The sequence below is a fragment of the Saccoglossus kowalevskii genome, chromosome 10 (assembly GCF_978046115.1).
Source record: "Saccoglossus kowalevskii chromosome 10, keSacKowa6.1, whole genome shotgun sequence".
NCBI lineage: Eukaryota > Metazoa > Hemichordata > Enteropneusta > Harrimaniidae > Saccoglossus > Saccoglossus kowalevskii.
The window spans coordinates 30,584,782-30,607,431 of record NC_140650.1 but is presented as its reverse complement, the minus strand read 5'-3'; the positions used below and the strand labels follow the sequence as shown (position 1 = coordinate 30,607,431).

The 22,650-nt window shown below is 34.6% G+C and overlaps 1 protein-coding gene across 1 annotated transcript in view; it reads left to right on the top strand.

The window, feature by feature from the left end:
• The first annotated feature begins 3,009 nt into the window (after window positions 1-3,009).
• LOC102805379 (actin-binding LIM protein 1-like) overlaps window positions 3,010-22,650 on the top strand; it is a 104,705-nt gene continuing 85,064 nt past the window's right edge. The window contains exon 1 of the mRNA XM_085504494.1: window positions 3,010-3,275. Coding sequence (XP_085360620.1) covers window positions 3,248-3,275 — 28 coding nt within the window. The 5' untranslated portion in view covers window positions 3,010-3,247. The remainder of the gene's footprint in view (window positions 3,276-22,650) is intronic.

Below are 22,650 nucleotides of genomic sequence, written 5' to 3'. Positions count from 1 at the left end.
CAAAATACTAAAACATTAATGTTTTAATAAAAAACTACAGATTTGTTATAATATAATACATATGTTTTTAATTTAAACAGTATGCTCACGCCGTATCTGTTCGATTTCAAATCGCATTGTCTTGCCCAAAACACGTATGCCTCTTTCGATGGCGCACGCAGTCGGTTTTATTTACTGCGCCCTCACGCATAATAGTAATGAAAACATTACTATTTAGGATTCTTGGATATCGACGGTGGGGGCACTAGATGAAAAAAAATTATGTCTACACTCTCGTTCAAAACCATACCCACATTTCACAGGCAACACGATGTAATTACATAAAGAGGAGAGATATTTATTGTGCACTGTGAAACGCTGGTAACTTATTATTTTGTTATAAAATGAGCCAATACTACTTCTTTTGTGTGAAGTTGTTTTTATTTCAGACATTCCAAAGAAGATGAAAAACCGTCTGAGTTTCAGATTCTTAATCGTTAAATCCCTTTTTTTTCTTTTTTTAACAATTACTGTTCGAAGCCATTGCGACACACAACGCCCTCTACGTCAGAGAGTACATCACAAAGTTTATTACTTCGCCACCAACATATTGGTGGCGTGCTATGTTTTCCTGTCTTCCTGTGATAGGTACCGGATTTAGGCAACAATATAAATAATGAAATCATGAATACTGCAAATTGGTGTGACCCCAGCTTGTCAGGAAGGAATATCTGAATTCCCATCAATCATATTTGTAACATTCGACCTATATGGTGGACGATTTAGAGCATTAAATGGGGGTCGGCAAGGGATATTTTCGTACACTGTTTTTATTTTCGTGATAATGTGAATAAAAAAAACGTAGAAATGGGCAAGGTGAAGGTATTCAGCTATTTTATTCTTCTGTAATTTGTACAAAGATCTTATTATCTGTAAGCGCATAGAGCATTTTCCATATTATATGTCGTTATTTGTATGCAATTCCCAATTTTGATTCTTAAACTCAAATTATCAAATATATCATAAAAATGTAAAATTTAATTATGAATTTACTATAACTGTAAAGTGTAAAAATCTATTTTTTACTGAATGTTTGGCTCATTTAAAATCTGTGAAGATATGTGATCTGTGAACAACATAAAATAAAACCACGCTGTAGAAATCAAGCCAAGAAGAAACCTTAGATATTTCGTATTACTTATTTACAGCCTCCTTCCCTAAATTAGCCTGACATGTAGGCGTGAGTGGCGCCTTCACCGGCCGAACGGCATCAGACCTGTGTTGGGTTTGGAGCACCGCGGAGGGCGCAACTCACGCGACCTTGTCACATCACTGTTTTTCCTAATTTCGAAATTAATCTTTGAACAAATGAATTGATGTTTGCCGTTAGCGATCAGTCAACATTAAATATCAAAATTGCATATTATATACTGCATATTCAACAGTTTTGATTGCCCCAAAAACTGGTAAGCTAATTTATATAAAACCTTGTGCACATATTTATTCAAGTTCTCAATAGTATTAATTTGTTTGCTTCTCCTGTATAAGAATAAACTATCAAGCCATGAATTTAAGTCTTAGATCATGGTTTATGGAATGCCACTGAAATATCACCCTTAATTACGCGTTTTGTATTTTACTGTAGTGTGTTCATGTTTTAACAAGGCCCCTCGTGACAGGATGAGACGATTTCTTTCGGATCACAGACCAGATGTGCGCCATCTACGACAAAATTAGAAAGTAAATGTAGGCGTGTCGATTTTGGTCAACGTTGTTCGACGTTGTAGCTGTACGTACGTATGTACAGTGATCTCAATACCTAGTGATTACTAACTGTTCTCATTGCGAACTTCGACCGGCAAGCAAGCTATGGGCTACTGCCCAATGGACTCTAACGTTAGACGGTGACAGAAAACGATTTCGTGAAACAATTGTGTCATACCTTCGTCATCAAAATGAAGCGTTTCGTGAGTAGACATTCAGGTAAGAGTAACATCATGAATACTGCAAATTGGTGTGACCCCAGCTTGTCAGGAAGGAATATCTGAATTCCCATCAATCATATTTGTAACATTCGACCTATATGGTGGACGATTTAGAGCATTAAATGGGGGTCGGCAAGGGATATTTTCGTACACTGTTTTTATTTTCGTGATAATGTGAATAAAAAAAACGTAGAAATGGGCAAGGTGAAGGTATTCAGCTATTTTATTCTTCTGTAATTTGTACAAAGATCTTATTATCTGTAAGCGCATAGAGCATTTTCCATATTATATGTCGTTATTTGTATGCAATTCCCAATTTTGATTCTTAAACTCAAATTATCAAATATATCATAAAAATGTAAAATTTAATTATGAATTTACTATAACTGTAAAGTGTAAAAATCTATTTTTTACTGAATGTTTGGCTCATTTAAAATCTGTGAAGATATGTGATCTGTGAACAACATAAAATAAAACCACGCTGTAGAAATCAAGCCAAGAAGAAACCTTAGATATTTCGTATTACTTATTTACAGCCTCCTTCCCTAAATTAGCCTGACATGTAGGCGTGAGTGGCGCCTTCACCGGCCGAACGGCATCAGACCTGTGTTGGGTTTGGAGCACCGCGGAGGGCGCAACTCACGCGACCTTGTCACATCACTGTTTTTCCTAATTTCGAAATTAATCTTTGAACAAATGAATTGATGTTTGCCGTTAGCGATCAGTCAACATTAAATATCAAAATTGCATATTATATACTGCATATTCAACAGTTTTGATTGCCCCAAAAACTGGTAAACTAATTTATATAAAACCTTGTGCACATATTTATTCAAGTTCTCAATAGTATTAATTTGTTTGCTTCTCCTGTATAAGAATAAACTATCAAGCCATGAATTTAAGTCTTAGATCATGGTTTATGGAATGCCACTGAAATATCACCCTTAATTACGCGTTTTGTATTTTACTGTAGTGTGTTCATGTTTTAACAAGGCCCCTCGTGACAGGATGAGACGATTTCTTTCGGATCACAGACCAGATGTGCGCCATCTACGACAAAATTAGAAAGTAAATGTAGGCGTGTCGATTTTGGTCAACGTTGTTCGACGTTGTAGCTGTACGTACGTATGTACAGTGATCTCAATACCTAGTGATTACTAACTGTTCTCATTGCGAACTTCGACCGGCAAGCAAGCTATGGGCTACTGCCCAATGGACTCTAACGTTAGACGGTGACAGAAAACGATTTCGTGAAACAATTGTGTCATACCTTCGTCATCAAAATGAAGCGTTTCGTGAGTAGACATTCAGGTAAGAGTAACATCACTTCTCCCAGCTGTTGACGAAAACAGACACCATAAGCAGAGTGTTTTTATCGGACCACTTCCCACTCCCTGTGGTCGCTTGCACCACTGATCAAGTCAATGGGTAACTCGGCCATTTAGCTGCATTACAATGGCCTAATCGGTAATAGAATTTACCGCCCGGTCATTTTATTTTGGTTTTGTTGTTGTGCCTTGATGCTGTCTTTTGTTGTCAACAGAAGAGAATGGGCGCGCGAACAACTTGAAATTGACATCATGTTGTTCGCGACTTTATTACTACTTTCGTCGTATTTAGTAGCTGTACTCCCGCCATAAAAAGTCTGATGCTCAGATTAATCGTTATTTATATGGGCACTGAATAAAAATAGCAATATCTGATTGGTGACCAGTCGGTACCAACCTTACAGTGCTTTATCTCTGCGGTTTGACATGCAGCTGCTCCGGTCTACTGTAACCTAGCACGCAGTAATAGGGACTGTGACTAGCAGTATATTATTATGTCAGATAATTTCAAATGTGGAAGCTACTAGTTCACGGCTCGTTTAATGTTCACATGTCCTACTTCACATGACTGCGATAATATGTGAACCGTTTTGTGGCAAAGTTGTCGAATATTCGCGGAATTTGACGTTGTGTTTTGACTCGCTATTGTTCAGTGGACTCGTTCATCTTGAAAGTCATCCACTGATCAGATGGTAAATCTGGGCGGGAATTTGACCTCAAAATACCGAAAATAACTCCGTACATCTTACGCATTATTTAAGTAATCAGCAAGTATAAACAGTTTTTCAAAAAATTCAAGTATTACCCGCAAATTGCAATGTGCCACGTACTGATTGAAATGTATTATTGAAAGGCTATCGATGATGGCGTTTTATCTTTTGTTCCCGAAAGTTCCTCATACCGTTATAACCTAATTAGCTAAATCTGTCCTATTGTCTTTTAACTGTATGGCATTACAGCTACGTGATAGAACAATGCATTTAATGTGTTGTTCTACCATTTCCTAATTATTTGTTTTTATAGTGAATGTCCATTGTTACTAATTAATATGACAGTGACTATAGTAGTCCTTGCCCAAGGTTATACTGTTGTCATGGTTACTCATCAGTCTGTACAATATGCCATTTAATTTGGATTTTTTTTTGTGTAACACAAATAAAACATGTTTTATTTAGCTCAGATCCAAACACAAAAAATCTTATTTAGCGAGCTAATTCTTGGTAGTGTAATATTTTTTAAATAAATTCACACATCAATTAAAATTTATCAAGGATTTGTAATGCTAAATGGAGAACTGACAATCAATATATCACACTCCATGTGTTACTGAAGCATATGAGGGAAAGATCATAAATTTAACTGGACTTTTCTCTCAGCATTAACATAATCAGCTTTTGAAGTGGTACAATATTATTTACCCCGCCTACTAATTCTCACTTGTACAGCCTGCAAACATAAGGTTGAATGATGTTGGCCTTATCTTATTAAAACTTCTAGTTCAAATATGTTGTTTACTAAAGGTATCAAGTTTCATGTGTTTGAAATTCATCAAATTGAAGTGATTCTCTACCCACTTGTCATACATTCAGTTATTTACAAATTGACACAAGTAAGGATATGGAACAAATTTAACTTTTTTTGTATGCATGGACACTAGTATCTGTGGTTACAGTCACATTTCAATGCCAAGTAAATGTTTTGTTTTTTTAACTTTTAAGATTTTTTTGTTTATAGTTTTAAAAATCAAATTGACTGAGAACTATGTTACAGTCACATTTAATAGTCAATGATGTACATGAGATATCCCAATTTTCAGGATGAGGAGTTAGGGTCAAAATGACATGGTGCTAAGTAGTGTGTGGGTGTAAACTGATTAAGTGTAGACTTGAAATCAACAATATTCCCATTTGAGAATTCCAACCATTAAAATGGAACATGTGCTGACCTTTGACCTAACTTCAACACAGTCAGGTTATACTGTAAAAGATATGGTTCATTTCAATTTTAAAATGAAATTTCCTCTGGCTATTAGATTTATTTTGACCTGGTGACACTTACAAAAAAGAACTCTCTCTCACATGATACGCTAGTTCTTACGTCAAATCTGTACAACCATTATGTATATATATATTTTTGGCTGACAACGACAGATCAGTTGAATGCAGTAACTCCTAGTATACACATAGTGATATATGACAACTATTAAGAAAATCTATTATTAGCTTTAGCACAGGATAGTGAAGTTGCCATAGTTACCAGATTTTTTTCGATAATGCCATTTTTGTACCAAACAATTCAATTATGGAGCAAATATTTTACGTTTCATTACAATTTATTTTATTTCACTTTCACTTTGCCACTTTCATTTTAAATTGCACAAATGGTAGTCAATAAAATATCTTGGTTTTATGCGGTGATATTTATGTTGGAAACAAACCCAGGATCACTGCTACACCAACAATGGAATTACTGTTTAATTTACGTGGTTGGTAATTTTTCCGATTTGGTAGTTTACTGATTTTCGTCAGAATAAAATTTGGCTACAATATTTCACTGAATGCTGAAATTTATGAGATAATTTTTGTAAAATTAAATCAGTATACAATATTACATAGTGGGCTGACCATCAAAAATAAGGTGATCTCAAAAAACAAAATGGAGAACTGGATTGAATTACCAGTGTGCCAGGCTGTATTAGCTTTCATGGTCTTTGTTGAATATACCCGAACAAATGGTGCCGACACTCGTATTTAGGGCATTTACAAATAACAACGCAAATATGTTAGGTAGTCTACGTCTAAAATACAGGTAGCAGTAATACAGCAATTAGGTATGTGGCCATGTTAAAGATAAACCACTATCCCTTACCAAACAAACCAGCCCCATATATCAGTGCATTTACAATGATCATAGTATCTCGTATCTGATAAACCTACCTGGGTTAGCTCATGTTGTTGGCATTTATAAAAGTCACATGTCTTGATAATCATTGTTTAGGTCAATTGTCATAAAATCTGTATTTTTAGAGGTGCCGACATTTCATTTTATAATGATAGAACTGTTTTACTAATTACACTAATTACACTAATTAGTCTAATTAATTTTAAAAAATGATTACATGCAGTCAAACTTGTATACATACTCATTATCACTTTTCCTGACGTTTGTTTGTAATTTATTGCGAATCACTGGAAATTACACGTCAATCCAAAATATTGTTTCCAGTGAAAATTAATTGCAGCCAAAATAAAATGCCCCCCCCCCTACAGTATGTTTTGTGCGTATATTATGCATCTTTATTATTACTGTATCAACTGTGGAATATTCAGATGATAAATAAAATGGAAGAAATATCTAAAAATCTAAAGCTGTGCAAATATTTTATTTAGCAAAGCTCTACACCAATATACTAGCTCCCATGGTGCATTTCACTTTCTACGTGCTGAACATCCTGTTCTGAAAAACAAAAAAAAAATGTTGCGTTGTTTTGTAAACATTCCTTTGCCTTACTTTAGCAGTGAACTGATCATTCATATCTGTCAGATGCACCATGGGAGTACTACCGGTACAATGCACATACACTGTAGAGATTCATTTATTGAAGCAGCGATAACCAGATATAATTTTTTTCAATTTTCCCATTATTTACGGTGAGGTTACAGCACTATAGTGTTCATGTTCCTTTATTATTTACAAGCGTAGAACATAATTTTTACTGTCATTGTTAAACTGTACATTGCAGTCTTACCTACAACCTATATTGGTTTTTGGATTCTGTGGAATTGTAGGTGAGGTCATTGCACTTGTCAACATTTCAGTGTAAATGTATACTCAACCTTTCAGGGAGTGCTGTCATTAACTAATAACATGAATGGTATTCTTCTCTCTCAGTATGCTGCATGCCAGCTCACTAACCATCATCATAGGCTAACACAATCTGTTATGCTTTGTAAAGAAAATTGCAACATGTAATAGGTTTGTCAGGTGTTGTCATTTGGTAATCGGACATACCAGGTGTGAAGCAAAACATATGCTTTTTTTAAGCGTATCTCTGCTTCATTGGTTGTAGCCTTCAAATGAAAGAAAGTGTTTGAAAATATTTAGTGCCAAGGCAAGGTATACTTGTTCATATTATTTGTGAAATGAACATTTATACTGAGTGTAGCACGTACGTGCTTCCATTAACAGTATATGAATCCATGCTGTCTAGGGTCAAATTTAATCAAAAGTGCATGGTGAATCCTTTAGGGCTCAGAATTTTTTTTACTTACATGTTTCAGAGCACTGCACAAGTCAGTTAAGAATATCGCAGCTCCTCCTTATTTATTTGTCAGAATTAAAAAAAAAGAAAAATTATATTTCAGGAAAAATCTAAATAAAAGCGCAATTATTATGACAAAACAAAAAAAACATACAATGTAAACACGCTTTAGACTGCAGTTAAAAAATAATTATGACATTAATTTTCTGGTTTTCCGTATACTTGCTATACTGTAAACTATTTAGATGTCAATGCTAAATTATACTGCAGTTGTGACGACATGTTGTGAGAAACTTACACCACTACAAATCTTTGTGATTTTCACAAACTTAAATTGTGCAATTTGCAGAAATGTGTCTCTTGCAAAACTGTAATGGTTTACAGTTATTGGATTCCAGTTATGCTGCTTTATTTATCTTGTTTGGTGTTTGGGTGGAAGTATATAACGCATGGAATGACAGAATGTTTGCTAGCGTGTCAACCAACTGGGCGGTTACAATGTATATCATAACCACTAATTTACCGTTGGTGGATGTGCATTAACACGGCATCTGACCTGAGGGCTACGGCATCCAGCCACGTGCAGAGAAAAGAAAGGGGAGTGGAAGAGATGGAGACAGTTTGATAAGACCTGTGGCATTTTTTTTGTTAACAGGTGTGCTTGAGTAGTTGTGTTCATTTCTAAAAATAAGGCTGTTCAAAATGGAGGCATTACGTTACACTACTCGGCATAAACAAGTAGCGTTGTAAGTGGGATGTTGACTATGTATTCTGCAGTTATTTGACTTCTCTTCTACGCAAGTCATTAATCTGCCTGGCACTGATCCATCTGTCTGTTGTCTAGTGTCATTTTCCAGTACATACGTGTATGTATCTGTTGCAAATCTTTGAAAAATAACCTCGTTAAAAATCAGGACTGAAAAAAGTTCAATAGGTCTGTACAATAAAGAGAAATGTATCAAACTTTATAGCCACTTAACCACGTGAAAATATTTTCAGTTTCCGTCTCCTACAAACACTTTTCTGCCAAAATTAACATAATTAACCAATAGTCTTGATCAAGTTTTTTAAAAAAAAATATGGAAACATTCATCCATTTTTATTTTATGAATATGGACAAAAGTTGACTAGCATTGTGTAGATATAAAAGTGCAGGCTTTAGTGCTTTTATTTCTGCTTAATTTGAGTCATAATTATAAAGTTTGCTTTGTACAGTATCACTGGATCTATTAATGCTGGGCTGTAATTGGTGAGAGCCTTTGTTGCTTGTCATGGCTGGTCATGGCTGATTTCATACTCTGAAGGGGAGTAAGAGGAAGGGAACCGATCTATAACAAGTCTTTTTTTAGCTTGGCTGTGGACAAACTTGACAGATCACAACTGTTCCATACTGACTCATTGTCAATCAGTGTAATTTTTTATTCCTTTTCTTTAGCTTCGCTGTCGACTTTGTCGAGCGAAGCTTATCATATGAGTGATTGTCCGTCGTTGTTCGGCGTCAGTCGTCGTTCGTGTCAATGTTTTACTTTCTCGACTTCTTCTTGAAAACTACAAGCCTGAATGCTTTGGTACTTGGTGTGTATGTACCTGAGGTAGACCTCTCTTAGATTTGTTAATTTCATGATGATATTAAATTCTGGTGAATATTTTTGTAATTTTTGGTAAAAAGTGATATTTTCGACTTCTTGTTAAATACCGCAAGTCCAATTGCTTTGATATTACATATATAGATACTACATGTTGACCTTTCTCAGATTTGTTCATTTCGTGATGATATCTTAAATTCTCTAATTTTGGTGAATATTTTTGTCATTTTTGGTAAAAAGTGATATTTTCGACTTCTTGTTAAAAACCAAAAGTCCAATTGCTTTGATATTACATATATAGGTACTACATGTGGACCTTTCTCAGATTTATTCATTTTGTGATGATACATGTATCTTCAATTATCTAATTTTGATGAATATTTATGTCATTTTTGGTAAAAAGTGATATTTTTGAATTCTTGTTGAAAACAGTAAGTCCAATTGCTATACATACTATACATATTGTTCATTTTCTAATGATATCTTCAGTTCTTTAATTGAAATGTGCATTGCTAACAGTGGAGCTATCTCAGCCGAGAGGCTGCTTGTTTAAATTATCAGCTGTGTGTCTTTGAAACTAACAGGCCTTGGGTAGTTGTCTCAGATTTGTTTATTTTATGATAACTTCCATTTTCTAATGCTATTTTTAATGATTTCTGAAACAGATATCCTTTGATATTTTATATAAAGATACATCGGGTAGACCTCTTAGCTCTATCAGATTTGTTCATTTGGGTGATAATATTTATAATTCTCATATTTTAGTTAATATTTATTTTTTTAAAAACTTTACTTTGATATTTTATAACTTTCTTCAGTAGACCTTTATCAAGATTTTTAGTGTGTATTTTTTTTTTATTTGGGGGAAAATGTTAGGTCGACAATTTCTTGAAAGCAGTTGGCATGACTGCTTTGATATTTCATATGAAGGTACCTTTGGTGCATCTCTCTCAGATTTATTAGTCCCCGTTCGGACGAAGTCCGAAAACGGGGACTTATAATTCGGTTTCCGTCCGTCTGTGCGTCCGTCTGGAGTCATATCTCAGAATCCCTTGGACCGATTCCGTTCATTCTTTGCATGTGCCTAGTACTTTATGTGGGACATATGCACATGCAGTGGTTTAGCGATTCGATTCAAAATGGCCGACTGGCAGCCATCTTGTTTTTTGAAAATGTTGTATTTTGGACATGCTTTGTCAGTTTTCATTCAAACTTGGTACATAGATTATACATGTTAGGATACATGTCTATGATGATTTATTTCACAATTGGATCAAAGATGGTCGACTGGCAGCCATCTTGTTTTTTGAAAATGTCGTATTTTGGACATGCTTTGTCAGTTTTCATTCAAATTTAGTACATAGATCATACATGTTAGGATACATGTCCCAGACCGTCCGTGAGTTCCTGAGTCTGTCCGTCCGTCCGTGTGTCCGTCTGTCCGTGCGTAGGTCTATCCAACGTCATATTTCAGAATCCTGTGGACCGATTCCGTTCATTCTTCGCATGTGCCTAGTACCTTATGTGGGACATATGCACATGCAGTGGTTTAGCGATTCGATTCAAAATGGCCGACTTGCAGCCATCTTGTTTTTTGAAAATGTTGTATTTTGGACATGCTTTGTCAATTGTCATTCAAACTTGGTACATAGATTATACATGTTAGGATACATTTCCATGACGATTTATTTCGCAATTGGATCAAAGATGGTCGACTGGCAGGCATCTTGTTTTTGTTTTTTTATGCGGTATCTTGGACGTGCTCGGTTAGTTTTCATTCAAATTTGGCACATACATGTACTTTATACATGCTAGGATGCATGTCCATGACAATTTGTTTCAAAATCTGGTCAAGGGTGGCCGATTGACAGCCATCTGACTTTTTGGCCTTACTACTATATTTCCACAATTTATGTACCATTTTCATTCGTATTTGGCACATACATCATACATATCAGTGTGTTTCATAATCAGATCAAAGATGGCTGAATAACTGCTGTTTTTATTTTGGCCATATTACTATGACACGAAACACGTGTTTTGATGTAAATAAACAATCTGTTGTATATGCCACTTGGAACTCAAGTTTCAAGGACACGCTCGCGACAACCCCTCCGCTTTAATATGACGAGCACAAAGAGAACTTAACGAGGACTGTGTCATTTTCAATTTCTTGTTCATTTTGTGATGTTATTTTTATCTAACTTCTAAACTGTGGATTACATTGCTTTTAGATTATTCATTACAGTTGTACTATAATAATATCAGCCGATGGACTGCTTGTTTTGAATCCATGATTTAAATCCTATTTATTGACGTTAGAACAAGTCACAAGACTTCAAGTACTGCCCTCTTTGACCTTTGAACTTTATTATGCATGTATATGGGCGTATTAATTGTAGGTGACTTCAAGTTTCGGTGTATAAAAAAAATAATTTTTGTTCTGGTAGAATATTTTTAGCAAACAGAGATATGCCTATTTCCTTACATAATTGTTAGCAAGTAATAATACCAATAAATATTTCTGATTTGAATATTCTTAAAGTGTATGAAAAGGAAACACTGATTGCATTTTGTTTGACATTTAGTTTCCAAGCTACATTCGATACTTGTTGATTTTTTTCTACTTGGGTCTGTGTTGTGCTGCTCTACACATCTTCTATTAGGAATTCTCAAGAAATATTATTTTTTTTTTAATTGTGAGTCGTTAATGTTAGTGTAATCGTATATATCCCGGTAATATTATTTTGCTGTATGTGTGCAGTTTTTCACTAGGATGTGTGCAAGACTTCCTGATTACATTGAACCACAATATTGTTGCAGATAACGTAATCTATTGCTTTCAGCTTGAGTGGAAAAGACAGATAATTAGTAAAGATAAGTTACCAGCTTTTCCCGTCTGTCTAGTCTGTACATGGAAAATATAACACACTCCATATTCATGAAGACATGGAAAGCTTTTATTGGAATTCATGAAATATTTATAAAACTTCCACCCATGAAGACCTTCACTCAAATCCAAAAACATGCTGCTATCATTAGCTATAAAGGCCATGAGCCTTTGCTGTTTTGTTTTTTTCAGTCATTGGCTAATTTACTATCATGTATCTGCTAAGCCGTTGTGATTGGTCAATTTGTATTAAATCATCATCTAAAATTCATAGATACTGTATACAGAGACATTTATGCCTCTATAAAATGCAATGTGTAATTACTTAAAAATACAAGCATGGAACTGCTCATACTTTTGAATTAATCATCATGGGTGTGAAGTTCAGTGTGCTGTTCAGTGTTAATTGTGAATTTCAATGCCACAGTCAAATGTATCCCCTACAAAATAGATTCGTATGGATTTAAGTTTATAAGTTATAAGTTTATAAGTTTAATAATTAGCCAGGATGATTTGATATTAATTTATTCAATGTAAAACTGACAATTTTTTCCTCTAGAGTTATATTTATTTATAAATATCAATTTTAATGCTGGTTAATACTTGTGGACATGTGATGAATTATTGCAGCTGTTCCATCAAGTAATATGTTATGTGATTGTTGAAAAAGATTATGACATTTTAAAGTTACGCAATTATAGCACATGTGTGTCTGTGTGCCAAGAAGGTGATAATGTTATGGGTTTCACACCAAAATTACAAAATTCACACAAAAATCAAGCAACATTGCAAACAAGCAACCTAATTATCATTGGTATTTACAGACAACGATTAAAGTACCATGACTTGTAACAACAAAAATTACTGAAACCTATGAGATCCACCATGACATTGACAGTTTTGAGAATAAACTGATGCAAAAATTTATAAAAAATTTCACTCATTTTACATAAAAAATAATAATAAACTACGTACATTCAAATTTTAATATTTTTTGGAATAATATTTTGAATATGAACATATTATAAACTAAAACAATGTTGTATTTTTTACTTTTTCTTGCTTCATTTATGTGTGGAAATAGTGTATGGCCAGTATTACCGTTAGTTCATTGAAATGTACTACAATTGTTGTCAATTTTGTCCACGTCTCACCCATCTAAGCCTATGTTCTATGGAGTGCATGTTAGCAAAAGCAAAATCTAGAACGCGCACTACACAGCGGGTAAATTCTATCCTCGAAATGAATTAGTATGCCAGTTTACAGAAGTAAAACCAAAAATCCATGTGACAATCATTATACAATACAATACAGTGAAAATGAGGGATTTATATTTCCAGAATTAACACACTATTATATTGGGTTCATCATATTGTTTTTAAGTGACAAGAGTCTGGGAGTCGTGGGGGAAACATTGTAAATTCCCTCCTTGTCTTTTTTTATGTATTGCTTTTCATGGATTATTCATATCTTCTGTTACATGGGCTGACAGTTCATATACCATATTTTCTCTATTAGAAGTGCATTTACAATTAAAATGAAAATAAACTTAAATTGCATTTATTGTAAGCTAGATCATTGAATCTTACTTTGATCATAGACACCCCTTATTTACATATTAAGTGCAAATACAGTATTGTTATTGATATGAGTCTAATAATATTGTACATATGCTCAGTTACATGCTCAGTTACGAACAATTTGAATTTCATTCCCATAATGCATTGCACATATGTTCAGTAACATGTTCAGTAGTGTCAAATTTGAATTACATCCCCACAATGCATTATCAAATGATTATAAATATGACTTATTCATCAGTTACAAGTGAAACTTCTTTTGGTTCTGTTTTCTCGAATACATTTGTTTGTAAATAACTTTATTGGTAAACAAACCTGGATTAGCATCAGAATTCTGAGTGACCAATATAAGTTGCAAAAGGTTTGGAAATGGTGGACATCCACATTAAGCAGTACTGCCTAATCAAGTTTAGTTAAGTTGTTAATTAAACATACATCAATGGCATTTACCTTCAGTTTGAAAATACTGTGCTTGGATGATGATGATGATGTGTATACAATTTTTTTTTTCAGTCTCTAATAATTTGTTGAACATTCCTATATGTAAATTAGGTCTAGTTATTTTAATGACGTAGATTACATTTCTACACATGGTGTGAGACATGTATTTTATAAAGAGTCGGATGTTCCTGGTTGGTACAACCAGCCAAGGTTCAAACATAGCTATTTGCATGACCATGCTTCGTTATTACGAAACAAACATGTTTATTTTTTACAAACTCCCAAAGCAGAAATGGGATATGCTTTGAGTTTGGCAAGTTGGCAAATGGTCATTTCATCATTGCCATGGTTACTGATACATGGATGTAGTGATGTCATTTCTCTCTGTGGTAGAATTATAAATGACAATCAAAATGAGTTGTTAATCTTATTACGTCCGCTGCAGGTGATGTCCATGCATTCCAGTATGGTATCTATGGCTGCCATGACAACCACCATAGTGTGTCAGACACTCCTAAATTCATGTCAATATTTTCTGAAGTGATTTCACAATCATATCACATTTAATGGTAGATTACAAGATTATTATTAATAGCTACTATTAATGATATGTCACTAATTAATATTATTCTAGCACAACAAATTAAATAATTAATATTTTTAAAAATTAACATATCTGACTTCCATATACTCTCAGGTATACATCCTTGGTTTGTAAAAATAGTCAAATAATGTGTTCAGTAAATTTCTGTATGGTGGACATTAAAGGGTGCCAGTCGTCACGCCGCGTTCTGTTCGATATGGGACTCATAGCAACGTATACAACGCGTGTAAAATACATTGTTTATTTACATGAAATTAGAACATGCGCTGTGCGACGACCACCGCGCTTTAAACATGACAACCATGTGACATCCAGTCATTACAGTTACTATGACAACCATGTGACATCCAGTCATTACAGTTACTATGACAACCATGTGACATCCAGTCATTACAGTTACTATCACACAAAGCGAATTCTTAATATTGTTTAACTTGTAAGCTGCAATTAAACTTTCTATTGTTTGCTCCAAGATGGCGGCTGCCAATGATGCATAATTTAATATTATAATACAAAGATTATAAATTTATAAATTTGTCTGAATAAAAGACAATTTAAAACCTCCTCTAGTATATTTAATTGCCACACAGCATTTTCACATTCCCCAAAACATCCTGCAAGTATGAATCCTTTCTACTCTTGTAGTCATCGACCTCTAGATGACCTGCAAACAACCCTGATATTAGCTTCATTCCTGCTTGTCACTACCCTCTTATATTTAGGCATCAGCGTCTTTAGTCTCGGTATTATCGCACTTTCACCTTTCTTAACATGGAGCGCATAACCACCTGATCCTGAGGTACTTCAATTGGTTGGGCAGCTTTCCAATCCACAAACAGTGACTTCATTGATACGAATAGTCTACGGTGGTGTTTACCCAGTATGTTTGCCTGTGGTAGTTCATTATGTTTAAATTGTACGTATGTGTGTACTCACAAAGTGTAATATGAATTCAGGTAGCACACACTGTGTATTCAGTTCAAATCCTTGTATTATCATTCCTTACTGCATGTTTTCTTCATGACTGGCGTTTCTTCTATGCGTGTTCTAACATCCGAGTGTAATGTTATTGTGCGTGATGCTGTCTCGTCGTATCAGGTGAATAAACGCAGCTGCTCTCACTATTTCAGCCATGCAGGGAAAAAATAACAAATTTGATTGATTTGAATAAATTTTACACGATCTAGGAATGGAGCCATCAATGAATGAATTATATTATAGTTGTACATTTGTTCAAATATTTGTTCATAATATATGCGCAATCAGTAGAACCGTATTTTATGAGTGTACTATATATATGACCTGCACATGATCAAATTCATAAATCACTACAAACAATTTAAACAACCAGCTGAGCTTAACTTTAGCCAGATAATCTACCAACCCAAAAATAATTACAATAAATATGACCAAAAATAAATGTGTTACGTAATCAGAAAATAAATCTGAAAATAAGTAATTATAGTTTTTGTGGAGGTGGGGGGGGGGGCTAAATTAGGAAGTTCATGTGTTGCATGCATGATAGATGAAATAATAATAAACAATGTTGTAAAACACCATCACCACCATGCACCCACCCATCCTCTATTTAAAACTTTGGCTTAACCTTAACGGACATAAAAATGTTTACTATATCTTGGCAAAATCTATGAACTAATAATACTGTACCTAATGAAGACAGATTTATCACACATTTTGGAGCCAGGATGTACTTTAGGGACTGTATAATTGCTGTAGTAGTGTGGTAATATAGCAACATAATGCTACCTCTTTTCTGGTTTTTTGACACGTCAAGCGTAAATAAAACCTATTTTGCGCAAGGGAAAACTTCCAATTCTCTCCAATTGAGTTGTCTTTTCAATCTCTCTTTTAAAGTCCATCTATAAATCCTTTAGACAAGAGAATCCATGCGGTAAAGTACTCAATTGTTCATGTTAATATAAAAATGGATAATTTGAGATCTAATATCATTATAAAATTATGATACAGTGGTTGCCCTCTGCCTCATTTGCATAAATTGTAATCTGATTGTCTGGTCTACTAGTCATTGTGTTTCTCTCATCTGTTGTTTTAAGTAGTAAACCAGTTCGGAGCTGTATCCGAAATCAGTGGTAATGATATGTCATGTTAATTGTATATACCGGTACTACTCTGTATACTGATGCTCATCATATTGCCTACTGACGCTGCTTTTTCCCATTCCTTTTGGCTATCAAAATACTCTACAAAATACTGTCTTTCTATATTATCTTCTTTCAATATTTTAATGTAGGCTTATTTTCTGACGTTTTTTGTATTCTCAGATTGTATGTGCGATTTTAATGAGAATTTAATACTCTTTGTATGTCAATAATTTTTTAAGGAAGACCATTACACAAAACAAACCAGGAAGACCCTTACTCAAAACCAACCAGGAAGACCCATACTCTAAACCAACCAGGAAGACCCTTACTCTAAACCAACCAGGAAGACCCTTACTCTAAACCAACCAGGAAGACCCTTACTCTAAACCAACCAGCAAGACCCTTACTCTAAACCAACCAGGAAGACCCTTACTCTAAACCAACCAGGAAGACCCTTACTCTAAACCAACCAGGAAGACCCATACTCTAAACCAACCAGGAAGACCCTTACTCTAAACCAACCAGGAAGACCCTTACTCTAAACCAACCAGGAAGACCCTTACTCTAAACCAACTAGCAAGACCCTTACTCTAAACCAACCAGGAAGACCCTTACTCTAAACCAACCAGCAAGACCCTTACTCTAAACCAACCAGCAAGACCCTTACTCTAAACCAACCAGGAAGACCCTTACTTGTAATATTAATTAACATTCTTTCCAGTTTGTATTTCGGGTTAGCCAACTGTTTAGGCCCTGTGAAAGTAGATATCCCACAAAGATGGCATGCGATATACTGTATACTGTATTAATTTAAGAAAGCATTCCTCATTAGATGCCTGAGAATTACTACATTGCATCACATTTAAGGTAACATCTCGTTGCATCACATTACATTGTAATATGTAGCAGGCAATGCCTGACGAACGAGCGCAGACTAGTAGTTTATTGATTGACTAAAAATAGAACTGACATAACCATAGAACGTTGAAATGAGTGAACTATCAAAACTGAGGTTCGTGTGCGGGATTCAAGATGGTGCCACGCCTGATTTGTGTTTTGCCACTGATAAACACAACTCAAAACACTATCCAAACTATTTTCAGTCCATTGCCAAAACGTTTTATTATGCATAACCTGTTCGCATAATTTGTGAAACAGCAAAGAAAATGGTGGCGTCAATTGACTAGAAGTGTACCATTTTCAAACTCTTCGGTTGTATAGTTATCTTTCAATTTACACTTTATACATTGGTACCGGTATACATATTACCTTTAGAGCTCTCTTTGCGAGCGCTGGTCATTCTCGCGTCACTCGCTTTCACATTACAAATAAAAGTATTGGAAGAAACCAACAAATTTATTAATAAATAATACATACAAATAAATTGTACATCAAAGATTGTGGTATCAAATTATTATAATAAGCTTGATTTGTGTTTATTGGTGTTTAGCAGCCTGAGACATTCCTTTTCAGCTTCTGCATGAGAATTGAACTTTCAAAACTCCCTGGAGACTTGATAGTTTGTAATCTTAGGGCTATGTAGTTAGTTTGTTTAATAACTGTTTGTATTCCCTCTAGTTCAATATTGTATTTACATGTCTTGTCCCTGCGAAGGGATTTCCCTTGTGCTGATTGTATTAATAGGGGATTATTTGGAATATTCGCATCTTGAATTCCAGAGTTTTTATCCATGCAAACTGAAGAGTTGGACGAATTGTACTTGCACATGGTTCATTGAAATTTTGTGCATTTCATTTTACTTGGCCATACCACAGGTCACACTTGTTGGTAATTATAAATAAGTGCATAATTTGAAGGTTAAGCTGTATACATGTGGCTGACATGGACACGCTTCAGAAAAGCCATATTTCATTCTTTTATCATTGGTACATGACATGTATGACTGTGGTGACCAGTGACGCATGGTCAGCTGTACATTCTCATGCAAATCAGATTTCAAGCTTATTTCTTTGTGATTGAATGGTGCGATCAAATAAATCTTAGTTGTTTATGATTATGTTGTTTATAACTGCCAAACAGGCAGGACAATTTAATTACCTCTCTGCTGTCAGCTAATCACTTTGTACATGTATGGCACTCGTTACAAGCTTTTCATTGCTGTAGATATACATGTCCCATCATGCATCAGTTTAAACTCAGTATATCCCATCATGCAACAGTAAATTCAGTGTACCCATCATGTATCAAAAAATACTCCATCATGCATCAGTTAATTTGTGCATATCCCATCATGCATCTGTACTGTAACCTACTTTAATTTAGCGTAATTTTTAACAGTCAAGATTTCAATGAGTCTTTCAAAAAATGTTATTCCCGCAAGGCGCATACAAGAGTTTACAGTAAATTTAGTGTTCTCACTAGTTGAGTTGTATCACAAATTAACTTGCTGTACTTTCAGGGTTACCGGTAGATAAAAACTATCATCAACTATAGCACATTTTAGTCGTAATGCTCCATATGTGGATTTTGAAATCTTTAGTAGTACTATTTATCATGACAGATGACATGTGTGATTTCTGGTTTATTTTACAGTGTCATAACCAAACATTTTTATTGTCTCTTGTCCTTTATTCAACCTATATCTGTGCACTAGTAACCGTGATCTGTGCTTATTATGGTTTGTAGCATATAGCAATAAATTTATATCAGGTTTCAATCCACTGAAAACAAGGTTGCCAAAATAACTGCATTCATTGCTAGGATACAAAGTGTTTTTTCTGTCCATTGAATTAGGTGAATTTTTTTTTTATAATATTCAGACAAATTTATTGATCGTGATAAGATTTACTGGTTGCACATTCATGAATATTGCGACAAATAATGATAAATTGTCATGGCATGGTCATGTGAAGTTGTACAGTATAAAACTGAAATTAAATTGTAGTTTCAACAAATCTAAAAACATGTACGTTTAGTACATGTACGCTTAGTTTGCAATTTTTGCTAATTTGCTACCTTTTTGTTGTTGCGGCTCATCTATTCTGACCCCCTAATTCTGTGATTGATTGATGCCATCTATCATTTCCCTGTATAATTAACCTGTTTGTTTCGATGTCGATGGCGGATGTTGATGGCGAGTGGCGATGGCGGGCGTTACACTCAGGTGCACATTGCAAAAGTGGGTGTTACACTCAAGCGCACATTGCAAAAGTCACCATTAAATCTCTCAGTGTCCAAGCTGTTGGCATCATTGACCTTTGAACTAGTATTAATTATGCCACATGTATAGTAAACATAAACATAAGCTTTTCTCTGTCTTCAGACTGAACAACTCCTCTAAAACAACAGTTACACCTGGTCTTGGTAGAATAGTAAGAAACCAACTCTTTGTTATTGATTGTGGTATAAAGTATATCAAGTTACTTTTTTATTTATATTGAAGAATGGGTATAGAAATGGAACTTTCACTAACTCATTGATTCTGTATGAAACTATATACATCTTGGTGCATGTTCAATTCCAAAGGAACTTAACTTGAGAATTCTAACATATCAATTGATGTCACATGTTGTTTTCCAACCACAGTCTGACCACAGTTGTACTGTGTCACATGACCCCTGCAGTGTGTGATTGACAGCTGTACTGAAATGTTAACAATCTCATTGCTTGATGAGTATATGCGATATATGACAACTATGTGAAAAATACTTAACTTCAATCCATGTATGGAGTGTTGTGACTTGAACTTTTATTATGAGAGACTTTAGTAGTCTGTTTTAATGGATCAATAATGCTGACAGTCAACTTGTCTCAACAACTTGTGAAATGAAATGAGTTGAGCATTTATAGTTGAAGGAGAGAGAATTGTAATTTGTTGCCCTGTGGTTAGGCATGAAATTAACATCTTGCACTGGCAACACTTTTTGTGAATAAAATCAAAAACTAGTTGGTTGTATGTAGATAATTGACTCAGTTGTGGTTGCTCACTTTGAACCACATTAGGACTGAGTCTGATTTAGACTACAGGCTCAAGCTAAGTTTTATAAAATTGGGTTAGAACGACCCAAGCTATTTTGAGATAGAATGGCATGCGATATTCAATGGGATATAGCTGTCATTCTAGTATAACATGGGACTCATTGGAAACCATTGTTCACTGTTTATACAATTGTATTTTAAGTAACTTTGCTGTCAGGTTGTAGAAGATAATAAGGATAAATATAAAGATGCATATAATATACTAAAATTATTTTTTATATTTTTTTCACTTGATGCACCATTCATTCTAACCCACAAGAAGTTGGTGCATCCCTCAGTATTGCTACTAAGAATGACTAAATGAAATCGTAAATAATGAAATTAAAAGATTTAGCAGTGGCTCAAGTACACCTACAGTTTTAGTGTGTTATCACACCCCTGGGAATAAGGTGTGCAAGTGAATTTGCACGGTGTGGTATTTATTTAAAGCAACTGAGAGAGGCCACTTGAGACGAGGGTTATAGAGAGAACAAAACACTCTAGTAACACCATCCCTTTGTCAATGCACAATTGCTAAGTTTTTTTGTGTTGAGTGGTACAAATCATTATGTGCTACCTGTGATTCTACCCCCCCCCCCCCCCATAAAAAGATATTTTGCCAAGCTGTTGATTTTAAAGAAAATCTTGCACTTGTAGTCTGTGCGAAAGCAATGGAACACTAAATCTTCAAATATTCCATTAATTAATAAAATATACTGCCATTCTGCCTACATGCACACAGAATCAAATATGCTTTACCGCTTTGAATAGAAATGCACATGACCCAAACATTGTGTTTAATACATAGTGAATTATTAAAATATGACTTATTTTGACCAATGACACACTTGTCATGTAAGCCATGCTCTACACATAGAACAAATACAGTATTGCTCACTACAATTGATTATAACAAATAAACAATCCACATACTAACAACAAACAATTAAAAAATAATGCAGTTAAAAACCACTACAAAGGTTCCATCAAATATATGAAAAAGAGCAAATAAAGTGAGGGGTACCCGAGAGGGTAAATTTTGAAGTGAAAATTGGTCAAAAAACTTTTTCAGGTATTTCTTCGTCAAAAGTATTTCAGCTGCATCCATCTTTGAATAGAGTTGTATTGTCAGGAAAATTTTGTCTTAGTTTTTTTATATGTTGAGTATTATGTGTACTGTATTAAATTCGCAAGGTATCAGCTTTGGCAATAGCCGTACATCATCAAGCGGTTTTGTAGATTTGATTGGGATAGTTTTCAGCATCTTAGGGTGTCATCAAGCCACTGAAATCACACAAACAATTCTCTGTTCAACGATTGAAGATGCACTGACTATAAAATCAATATTCAATGTTACAAATTTCCCATTAGATTAATCTGAGATGCACACCAGAATCTTCAGATGTTACCCATATAGCGAATCGGTTCTTCACTTTCAAATTTATAGGACGACCATGTTACACATGTTACCACTGCATTCAAGTGAAAATCAAACATTACAACTTCCTAGTTTAGTTGTGTTTAGCACACTCCTGAAGCAGAATTCAGAACAGCAATGCATGACAGGAGTTGTTGTAATGAAAACAATTTATACCGTACATGTCACGTCAACCAAAACTTGCATTTTTTGTATGCTTGATCTCAGATCATAGAAATACCTCTTGTCATCTCTGTAAGCACGTAGATCACTAAAATTTATGGAGCAAATATGATGATGTAATTTGAGAGAATTTGTAAAGCAAAAGTCGCTGTGACCCCCTATCTTGATCAACCTACTGAAACTATCACTAAAATTATACAATTATCATTGACTCGAAAAATTCAAAAAAAAATCTACGATGTTTCTTCTGAAAGTAACGTATAGTAGTCAGTTATTGATTAATAGAAGTGTACTC